The following is an 11,268-nucleotide window of genomic DNA, read 5'->3' on the forward strand; positions in this document are numbered from 1 at the left end:
TATAAACAGATTCTACGCGACGCTACGATCGTTTGAGCGCAAAAATCACCTAAAACAGAGCTACGAGCAAAAAGTTATGAGCATTTGAAGTTTGAGGGGCTTAACTTCAAATTTTAGTTTAATTCCGAGAATAGAACGAATTATTTTTATACTGGAAATGTGATTTATGACGCAATAAACATTTACTGATTTGTTCTTCTATTAGAAAAGCTTGTGAAATGGGTTCATGAGCCCGTGGACCATGGCCTGAAGGCCGGTCCATAGGTCCACGGTGGACCGAACTTCATAAAACAAAGGGGTTATAATCCTAGCCGTACAAAGGAGATCCGACGGCCGAGATTGATCCGGGCACGGTCCGGCGGTGCGAACGGCGGCTGACGGCGGCGGGGTGGTAGGAGCGCGGCCGGAGTCGGCCGAAACGGGCTCCGGCGACCGGGCTGCTCCGACGAGTGGCGGAAGGGAGAGAGAGAAGGCCGGCGAACTTACCCCGAGCTTCGGTGAGGTCGGGGCGGCGGCGAGGTAGTCGGTCGATGAGCGCAAGTGGCGGAGGCGGCTGGGGCGCGATGGGGAAGAGGCTCCGGCACCCAATCGGTGATGAGGAGGCGCGGGAACTCCTCCGGGATCACCTGCGAAGCCAGCAAGGTGGTTAGAAAGTCCGGAGCGCGCAAGAATGTCGGCAGCGGCGTTGGACTCACCGGAGACAATGGCGACGGCAAACCGAGAGAGAAGAAAGGATAGAGATGGTTTGACGGGGTGCGCAAAAGAACGGCGAACTCAATGGCATCGGATTTTATAGAGGGGAAGGAAGGGAGAGGGACGCACGGCTGGACGGACTTCAATGCCGGTGCTAGCTCCATGCGACCGGAAACGACAACGGGCAACCGTTTCACCAAATTGAAGAAGGGGAAAGGAGGGGAAGGGGCACCCGCACGCGGCGGTTCGGCGCTCGGGCGGGGAGATGAACGGGGGAGGCTCCAATCGAAACCGGCGGCGGCGGCGTTTAAACAGGGAGGCGGGCGGACGAATGTGGGAGAAGGGGAGCCGTCGGCTCGACTAAATAGTCCCACCTGGCGGTGAGAGAGAGAGAGAGAGAGGGAGAGTCGGCTTAGCTAGCTTGGGCCGCGCGGGAAGATGATAGCCGGCCCATGCGGGTGGGGAAAAAAAGGAGGGGGAGGAGGTGAGCTGGGCCGGGAAAAAGAATTCGGCCCAAAAGCATTTTCTTGATTTTCTAAGCCTTTTCCAATTGAAGCTCAACACATTTTTAAAAGAGGTTTTAAAGCGGCGAATCCTAGCGAAATTTTGCAAACTTTTTCCACACAATAAAACCTTATTGCATCTACAACGGCATGAATGCATTCAAACATTTATCCTAGGCCAAGTTAAATTTAGAAATTAATTTCTTGTTGAACTAAGTTGCAACACCTGATTAAATTTCTAGCAAAATTTTAAATTATTGTAAAAATTGAATTTTAGGGTGTTTTCAATGATCCAATCACTGGAATGTAATTATCTTACCCGTATGATTTTGTACCTCATTCTGAAACTCCTTGAACTTTTTGAAGGATTCAGATTTGTACCGAGAACCACTTTTAGCTATAGAGCTCCTCAGCCCACATACATTTATATGTACAAGAGCTAATAACTCACTCGCCCTTTCTACTAGACTGGTGAAAAGCAACTTAGTCATGTTGCCAAGTAAACAAGATTCGCACATGTCAAATGATTCAAAATCAAATGAATCTTGAAGACTATGTCTATGGAACTTCTCCATACGTCTCTTATTCATATGACAAAAGTAACATTGCCAAATAAAAGTGGGGCCAATCAATTTTATAGACTCACATATCCTCAAAATCCATTCACCAATGGATCATTAATAGACCAAGTTGCTAGAAAGCTAAACAACATTTGTCCACAATCCTCTACTTCCAAAGCAGATTTTATTATCATAGTCAAGTTAAGATCGGAATAACACTTATTCCATTCAAAACTCCGAGGATAATAATGAAGCTACAGTGCCAATCGGCCAACACAACAACCATTTGCTATATTGCCAATGCGTATATCAACTTCACATTTTGCCAAAAACTCCAGTTTGATTCTAGTATCAACTACCCATGAGTTACAAGAGAAAATGACAAGATCCAAGTCTATATCATTGGTATCTAGGTCTAGAAGTCATACTTCCTTTTCTTTTCTCATGAACTTCTAAGTATTCCTGGTCTCCCTTTGAATTATCATGGTATGACTACGGCTCTTTAAGTGCTATGCTCCACTTTTTGAATGTGTACACAAGCGAGGCTTTCATGATCAAGTATCGTTTAGCCAAGCTTGGTTCTCCACGAAGCAATATGCCCTTCAATCATATTGGAATCATATTCAATGTGAGGCAATGGACATAAAGTGAGTAATCATGACGTTTCTTATAAACTCTATGAGTTACAAGATAGCATCTTTGAGCTAGTTCACCAGGACAAGAACCTCTAAAACACATCTTTTGCATAATTCAATGAGAACAATTTCCAATTCAATTTCATATCAATCGTCACAATTTAATTCGGAATTGTAAGGGGAGCTACTTCCAAAATCTACAACAAAATATATGCAATGCTTCAACACTATATTTGTGTGTATCCCTCCAATAAACAATTTATCAACAGATACTCCCACTGTATATTTTGAAACAGTTTCCCTCCAACGCCACACAATAGGACAAGATCCATATACAACTAGGTTCTAGTGAGCTATTAGAAAGGCATCAATTACTCTTAATTTTTCTGAGGGAAGCTATTGTATCATGGTAATCATATCCACCACATATAAAACATGAAGTAATAGTATGACAGGAACATAGATAATCTTCACAGGCAATCATATTAACTGTGATATAGTATGACCCCTTCACATGATGATCTCCATCGCCATAGTCCCTGTCCTCCGGGTCATCATACTTCAAGTCTCTATGATCATGTGCTAGACTACTATACTTAATAGCTAGCAACAAATTATATGAGAATATGAAGCATCACAAGTTGGCATGTAGGCCATTATACAATAACATGACAGCTTTTGACTACAATTAACCATGACAAACAGGCCATGAAAATTACACACATGCATCACATACATAGTCACAACATTATCTGCAAAAATGAGTTAACCATAGAATCGAATTCTAATGTCGCGATGTGAACATGTTATTATAACAATCTATGCGTGTACGCTACGCAACGGCGGTCCCGCTATGAAAATCGCTATGAAAATTGATCATATCAAGCCGATTCTGAGTCATTCACAATGCCTCAATTTCCACTAGATTAATCATATTGATCATTGTGTGAGGTTTTTCAGAAACAACGACAACACATACAACCTCGATCTGCTATTCTTCCAACCATGCAGCAACGGGCGCTATTAGCCCCGATGGTGATTCCAGCCGGTAGGGGCAAGTCACACACACGACCAGGTAGTAGATCGAGCTAATCTTTTTCGGTTGTGTGATTCCATCAACTCACACCTCATTCCAATCCCAATTTTACCAAACCGTGCATCGACTGATCCATCACATGAACCGATCACAAGAATAATAATAGATCCTATCTATTACTACCACATGTCATCTATATGTGACCGATCTAGATAAAAAAACTACGTATGTAGGCTCTGATACCACTGTTGGGGAATGGGTTGGCTACGCTAGCCTAAAAACAAAAATTTTCTATCGCATTTACCCAGGAAACCATGCAAGTAGGAGATCATAGATCGTTACCACTTGATGAGCAGTGCAGTGGAAGAAGGGTTGGAGTAGATCGATCGAACGTCGTGCGCGTCAAACTCCTCGAGCAGCTTCTCGATCAGATCCGCGATCAGCCCCGCGCAGGTGGTCACACTCCTCGACCAGTTCCTCGACGAGCTCCTCGAGCAAGTCTGTCACGCCCTTGACCAGCTTCGACCATGGGCTCCGCGTCCTCGACCAGTTCCGACCACAAACACTGCGTCCTCGACCAACTTCACGACCACATAGAGGAAGTAGTTGATCACGTCGACCACCTCATCGACCATGAACAGGAAGCCTCGACCATGTCCTCGATCACGATGAGGAAGCAGTCGAACCCGTCCTAGTGTCCTAGTCTCCGATCAGCACAACAGCAATCGCAGCAGTGCCTCCACGGTATCCACACGTACAGGGATGAAACATCGTGCGCCGGTATGCTAGCACTGTGTGCCCGACTAGGGTTTCGCAGGGAGTTCGGGAAGAGGTGGCGGCCAGAGTTTTGGTGACCGAATTAACTTATGCGCCCACAGCTCTTGCCTCCTCTTATATAGAGTACGCTAATGGGTATTTAATTACATTAAAGTACATCATGACTCTAAACCCTAATGTACATTCGATCATATTAAATCTCATTCGCAAATCCAATCTGCATACGCGATCGCCTCTAGGGCATATCACCAACACACACATAGCAGTTGGTCTTCCTCTTAAGATAATAGAACCTCAATTTATCACTTCATCTGCAATCTACTAAAGGGGGCCAAGGGAGTGTGGCGGCTATGGCATGGGTATGGAGAGCGATGGTGGCAGTTGTGCTATTGTATGGATATCTAGGGGTAAAGAACTATTTTGGTGCAGGTTGTGCGAGCAGTACCAAATCGAGGAAAACTAGATATGACCTAAAACAATAGCAAGGGTAAAGGTACCCAAATAAGGATAGGATAGATATGTAAAAAACGGGTTTGCATGCCATAAACGATGAGTGTCCGTCCTTAGTCTACACTTCAATTCCTCCTTGGTCGAAGAGCCAAGCTTGCGCAGGAAGCAAAACGTTGGATTCCGATCAGATGACACTACTAAAGAAAGTGTCATCTGCGCCCCCTCTTCACTGCCAGTTCAAAAATAACGATAATGATAACATATCACTACCGGTTTGGAAGCTTTATGCATACATAAAAAGCTGAGCCAGCAAGAACTGGCAGTGATAGTGATTATCACTACCGGTTAGTAACACGAACCAGCAGTGATATTCAAATTATCACTGCCGGTTCATAACACGAAACGACAGCAATATTAGGTCATCAAAACACGTGTCTTTTATAACTAGTAGTGATAATGGCTATCATTGCTGTTTGTGTTTGTGTTTACGAACCGGCAGTGATACTAAAAAATCTGTACGTCTTCACACGTGCGACTGTTCAGCTTCACGTGCCCACTTCTTGGCTTCTCCCAACCACTTTAAATGTCGTTCACTCTCTCTCTCGCTTGCTTGCTCTCGCTCTATCGCCTCCACCGCCGCCGCACCGCGCGATCAATGGATCCACTGTCGCCTCCACCGCCTTCTCTGAGGACTCCTCCCACACCCGCAACCTCATCTGGGGAGGAGGAGGCCCTACCGGCATGGTCGTCGAATGAGGTGCCCCCGACTTCGGACTTCGGCGACTCAGCATCATCGGATGATGAGGTGTGGGACCTCTTCATCGACAAGCCGAAGGCCAAGAAGTCTCAGAGCTCGTCAGAGGAGGAGGAGGCTGGGGATGACCTCGACGATGGCGATGCCATGGATGACGAGGACGACGACGGCGACGACGACTTCTGGTCGTGGATTGAGTATCATCTTGGTCGCGGGTAGCTAGCTAGCTTAGTCGACGCGCGTGTTTAGGATTTTTGCGCGCGGTTTAGGGTTTTGCACACTGTTGTAAGCATGACAACAACTTTTGGTGTAATTAGTATAATATAAATACTATTAATATGGTAATACTAATCTCGTTTAAATTAATGCATGAATGCTTAATTATTTTTATCCTGGATTGAGTATTACTGTCAGTTCATAGTTAGAATCGGTAGTGATAAATATACAAATCGAGCGTAATAAGATCAGGAAGCGGCAGTGATTATACATATCACTGTCGCTTATTCACTGCCGAGTCAAAAAAGGGCTGTAATGCAGTTTTTAAACTGGTAGTGATGATTTTTTTCTGTAGTAATGTGACCCATAGTTCATATGATTTGGACAAATAAAAGGCTTCGGTTGACAATTAGTTACACACCAATTAATATGGTAGTACATGTACGCAGGACCCGCCATATAGCACATTTGATCTCCAATATATGGTTTCCCCACCTATTTCATGCGGATTGCGAGGACACCACAGTTTAGTGCCAGGTGCATAAATTCCTTATTGCTCTGCAGTGGCAATGGCAGGAGCCACTGCAGGAGCAGGCGAAGGTGAGTGGCAAGGACGGCGTACTTTTTTGATAAATAAAAATTTATTAATTTTTATTGTTATAATAAAAAAATATAATTGTATAAGAGTTTATTCTCGATCCCTTCACGACTAAAATACACACAACCCAAAAGATAAAAAACAACAACAAAAAATAAATCGGAATCCTCATATGATAGGGAAAAGTCAAAACATGCAACTTTATGGTGATAAGCGCTTGATCCTAAGCCTAAAACCTCATTCATACAAAGGAGATGGAATTTTTTTCTTATTAAAAATAATATTATTTCTATATAACCATGGCGACTAAGTATAATATCACCACTCTAACCGTATACGAGCTTTTAATGTTTTACTAAGGCCTCATTTCTGCAAAGAGGCGTACTGGCGGCTGGTGGCAGTGGGGAACCAGTAGGGGCCATGCCCATGAGGGGAGGGCATCCCGCCACCAGTAGTGGGACCCGCCTGTGATCCCGAGGGCCGTCCAAAGCTCCCGGCTCGCGCCTCTGCTCCCAGCTCTGCACAACATTATTTTGTTCCCTGTGTTCTTGGAGTTCGAACCGATAATACGGTGCGAACAAAGGAATCTACTACATCTTCCCCACGGTTGAGTTGCTCTAGTACACAAATCGATCCAAACTCCTCTCGCTCAGCTCCCATGGCGCGGTTTGGAGGTACATTGGAGCTGCTCTGATAACTAATAATCCAAAGTTCGAATTTTCGGTGTCACAGCCAGATGGAGCAGCACTTCTCTGTCCGGAACTCCACCCGCGTCGCCACGGCGTGGGCGGCCAGCCCGGTGGGCCTCCTGGTCCGCGTGGAGGTGCTGGTCATGGTCAGTTGCGCCCTGCTCGCCACGCTCGTCTTCCTCGGCTCCGGCCGCCGCACCATCCGCAGCGCCGCCTTCCGCTTCGTGGTCTGGTTGGCGCTGATGATGAGCTACCCGGCGGTCTCCTACACGATCGGGCTCATGCAGTCCGGCTCCTTCCGCAACGACCTGGTTGTCGTGTGGGCCTGCTTCCTGCTCGGCTGCGCCGACGGCATCGCCGCATGCAGCGTCGACGGCTCCGACCAGCAGGCCCGCACCATGCTCAACCAGGCCGCTCAAGTCATCTACGTGCTTCTTCTCCTTCTTTCCTACGCCAGTTCTCTGCAGCTGCAGCTGAAAATCCTGCTGCTGCTGCTCTGGTTGCTGAACGTCGCCAAGCTCGGGATACGCCTACAGAGTCTTCTCTCAGCTGGCCGGGACCGCGTCCTCACCGCCAACAACTGGCTCATCTCCAAGTATATGGGTCACGAGTACGTGAGCAGCATCTGGGATTTCGACCCGGTCACCATGAGAGGCTACAAGTACGTGGTCACCGGTGAGAAGAATGTGCAGGACGGCTGCGGGGAGTACAAGCTAGAGGTCACGAACGACCTCGTCACGGTTGACAGAGTGTGGCAATGCGAGGGGAGTCTGCTAAGAAGCAAGGAAAACACTCGCCCGGACAAGCTGAAAGATCTGTGCCTCTCCTTTGCCCTGTTCAAGCTGATCCGGCGCCGCCTCAACGGGAGCCCGCTCCACGAGCCCGGCGACATCAGGACGCTTGTCTTTGTCCGAAGGGGCCTTGCCGGCGGGGATCTGTGTGACGATTATGAGAGGATGTACCGGGTGATCGAGGTGGAGCTGGGCTTTCTGTTCGACTTCTTCTACGCAAGGTACCCCTCGCCAAAGCAGACTCTGATCCCGGAGACGGCCACGTTCGTGACGGCCGTGGCGCTGAGCCTGTCCACTCTCTTCTCCCCGGCGTTGCTGCACTACCGTAATCCTCGGGGCAATATCAACCTCATCACAACTACAGGCCTCGACATCTGGTTGGCTAGATCTGTGATAGTCCTGTTCCTGATCCTGGAGATGTTCCAGTACTTGTCGCTGGTGTTGTCGGACTGGCACAAGGTGAAGATGCTGTGCCGGTACGTGCGCAAACCGTCGTGGCAAGGGCGGCCCGTCTTGGAGATGCTTCTGTGGTTGATGTGCCGTGCTACGCTAACAAGAAGGTACTGGAGCGACTCGGTGGGGGCGTGGGGCAGTACTCCCTTCTCCATGCCTGCCTTCAGAACGAGAGTTCCTGCCTCCTACGCATGCCGCTCCACAGATGGATCAAGGGGCTCGTGATGGAAACAAGGACGGTGACACGGCGGAGCCTGCCCGCGACGGTGAAGCGTGCAATCCACGCGTTACTCCGGTCGGAGTGGCTGTCGAATGTCAAGTACGGCGACCGCACACTGCAGAGGAACAACATGCTACAGGATTTCGATTGGTCCACCTCAAGGTATCCGTACGGCGCCGTGGGCAGCATCCTGATTTGGCACATCGCCACCACAATTTGTGACGCCGAGCTGTCCAAGCGGCTTGTCGCCGGCGGCAGGTCACGGCCCCGTACGGGCGACGGCATCACCGACAGTCGCGAGGTGGCCACTACGCTCTCCAACTACTGCGCCTACCTGCTCTTCCAAGCGCCCGAGCTGGTGACGAACGAGATCTACGACGAGCGGCTATTGATGGAAGCCCTGCAGAGTAGAATTCAGCAATACCTCAAAGGTTGCCGTTCCAAGGATGACATGTTCGACAAGTTGTCCGGATTCCAACCCAGCGAGGAGGAGAGTGCGTATGAAGAAGCCATCCTAGCCGACGGCATAAAGCTGGGCTACCAAATACCGGACCAGATGCCTGACGAGGCAGTGCGGTGGAATGTGCTAGCCGAAATGTGGGTGGAGGCGTGGAGCTGCTGCTGACTGTGACGCCCTCAGATTGCGTGACGGGCCACGTCAAGAAGCTGGCCACCGGCGGCGAGCTCATCACCCACCTCTGGGCTTTGTTGACGCACGGCGGAATCATCAAGAAGCCAACGAAACCGTACTACGGCCCTAAAAGTTCGGATGTGTGATGAGTCGTACACCGCTATCAACTATGACATGGAAAGTCTTTACCGTTTTCTTTTTCTTTGGCTAGATCAGATGCATTCAAGGATTCCTTGTTGCATTTGCATAAGACTATCAGCTGGTCCGGCTAGACCTATATATTTAATCCTTCGGAAATCGCACATCGCGTGTCATTTTTATTAGCGGTACGGTAGTTGAGAGGCTGTTTGATGTGTGATGAGCTTTTTGATTGTTTGGTTAAAAATTAAAAGACCCAACGAACTGATGCTGCAGAGCAGGGTCAAGCCTTTAACCTTGACAAATGCGCAACATGCACATGCCCATGTTGATGTGCAATTTGCATACGGAATCTAGTGTTTGCACATGCTAAGATGCCAGTTAATCAACTATCCAAGTCCAAGATGCTGAGACGCCCTGCCCTGCAACCTTAATTACAAAGGAGTCGCATGTCGATTCCAACTCACCATGTGCCCCATCTTTCTAGTTTATTTGGGATGCAGTATTGGTTTGAATTACTGGTCCACACTGCATTTCATCCCCCACACTACTACAGAAATCCCGTACGGGATGCTTTTTCGAAACGCCTGTATCAAATGGTCTGTACAAATTAGATCTGTACAAACGGTCACTGTGTGAAAAATAGATAAAGGAGATACGAAATTAGTGACGGGTCGTAACATGACCCATCACCGATGATAATAGTAATGGGTCATAGTTGTGACCCATCACTGATGACGACTCATCAGTGATCGGTTATCTTAGGCCAGTCATAGATGACGGGTCACGGTTATCACCCGTCACCTGTGATAACTCATCAGTGGCAGGTCATTCTAGCCAGTCATTAGTGACAGGTTAATTTATGACCTGTCACTAATAACAAAATCATCAGTGACGGGTCATCCTATACCAGTCATTAGTGACGGGTCAAGTTGCGACCTGTCACCAATGACAGTATTTTTCTTCATTGGTGATGTGTCACCGTTACGACCCGTCACCAATGACTTATGACATGAGATTTTTCCGAATCAGAGGATTCATTTTGGGCAGTGATCAAGAAGTTGGTGGTTCAATGCATATTTCATTTGAACAAGTGTTGTAGATACATATCTGTAGCTGCCACAACCTTGTACATATGCATGATTGTAGATGCATGAACCATTTAAAAAATAATACTTCTACCATCCACTAAAAAGATATATCGTATCTAATTAAACAAAATGTGAAGTGAAAAGGAGGCTTTGCACTACTTTCTGTCATTCAATTTTGATGCTGCAGGTGCATAAATATTTTTTATTTTATTTTATTTTTCTCTTATGTTTTTCTCACCTTAACAACACTAGAATAGGAACTATTGTATATTTCTGATCAAATTTGATGTAAGGTGTGGCGGCTATAGACACAAACGCGGGTTCTGAAAACGGTGCGGAAACTTCAGGGGGTGAGAACTCAATCTTACATGCTGAATTTGGCCTCAAAAAATTCATCGAGCCCAACAAACTGGGAGAGAAATGGATGTAACTTTTTTTTAGATATTCGTAGAATAAAAAAAACATCAAAATCGGAGTCCGTATGCAAAAATTATATCTATTTTACCGAAGGCACTCCGAGTCACCTATCAAATTGCGATCATTGGCATGAGATATTCAGAAATTCATAAAATATTTGTACAACTTTAGATGAAGAAAATTTTTATATGTAAATCAACAATTTAGTAATAAACAATTCACTAAATTCAGTACCAAACAATTCAGTATCAAACAATTCAATCATCAATAATTTGGCAAAAACAGTCATCACTGACAGGTCGTAACTGCGACCCATCACCTATGACTTGCATAAGTGATGGGTTACAGTTATGACTCGTCACCTATGACCTTCGGCAACGAAGGTTAAAAGGATAAAATATCCGATTTCTACCACAACGACGTGATAGCTGAGGTGGTAAGGGGGTTCACGCGTGAGGGGAGGGCGTGGGTTTGATTCCCACGGAACACAAAGACTGAAAATAGTTTGAAAAATGACGTGACTTGTGGGGCATATGCCATGGGCCCATGTGTTAGGGTGGCTCAGGTGAAAAAAATAATTTTTTTGACTTTTTTCATGTCTAAAAAACGTGAAAAA

At 46.7% G+C, this 11,268-nt stretch overlaps 1 protein-coding gene across 1 annotated transcript; it reads left to right on the forward strand.

The window, feature by feature from the left end:
• The first annotated feature begins 6,949 nt into the window (after positions 1 to 6,949).
• Positions 6,950 to 9,190, forward strand: LOC133886489 (uncharacterized). Its single transcript, XM_062326177.1, has 3 exons — positions 6,950 to 8,278; positions 8,323 to 8,873; positions 8,966 to 9,190. Exons 1-3 carry the CDS (start codon positions 6,959 to 6,961, stop codon positions 9,150 to 9,152), a joined length of 2,058 nt encoding a protein of 685 aa, XP_062182161.1. The 5' UTR covers positions 6,950 to 6,958; the 3' UTR covers positions 9,153 to 9,190.
• The last annotated feature ends 2,078 nt before the right edge of the window (positions 9,191 to 11,268 follow it).

Source organism: Phragmites australis, chromosome 12, assembly GCF_958298935.1.
Source record: "Phragmites australis chromosome 12, lpPhrAust1.1, whole genome shotgun sequence".
Lineage (NCBI taxonomy): Eukaryota > Viridiplantae > Streptophyta > Magnoliopsida > Poales > Poaceae > Phragmites > Phragmites australis.

What these genes read in the sequence shown, in the direction of transcription:
- LOC133886489 (XM_062326177.1), top strand. Translation starts at nt 6,959, where the DNA reads ATGGAGCAGCACTTCTCTGTCCGGAACTCCACCCGCGTCGCCACGGCG. An exon ending in GAAGGTACTGGAGCGACTCG is followed by an intron (nt 8,279 to 8,322) that starts GTGGGGGCGTGG and finishes GCCTGCCTTCAG; the next exon opens with AACGAGAGTTCCTGCCTCCT. An exon ending in CCCAGCGAGGAGGAGAGTGC is followed by an intron (nt 8,874 to 8,965) that starts GTATGAAGAAGC and finishes GGAATGTGCTAG; the next exon opens with CCGAAATGTGGGTGGAGGCG.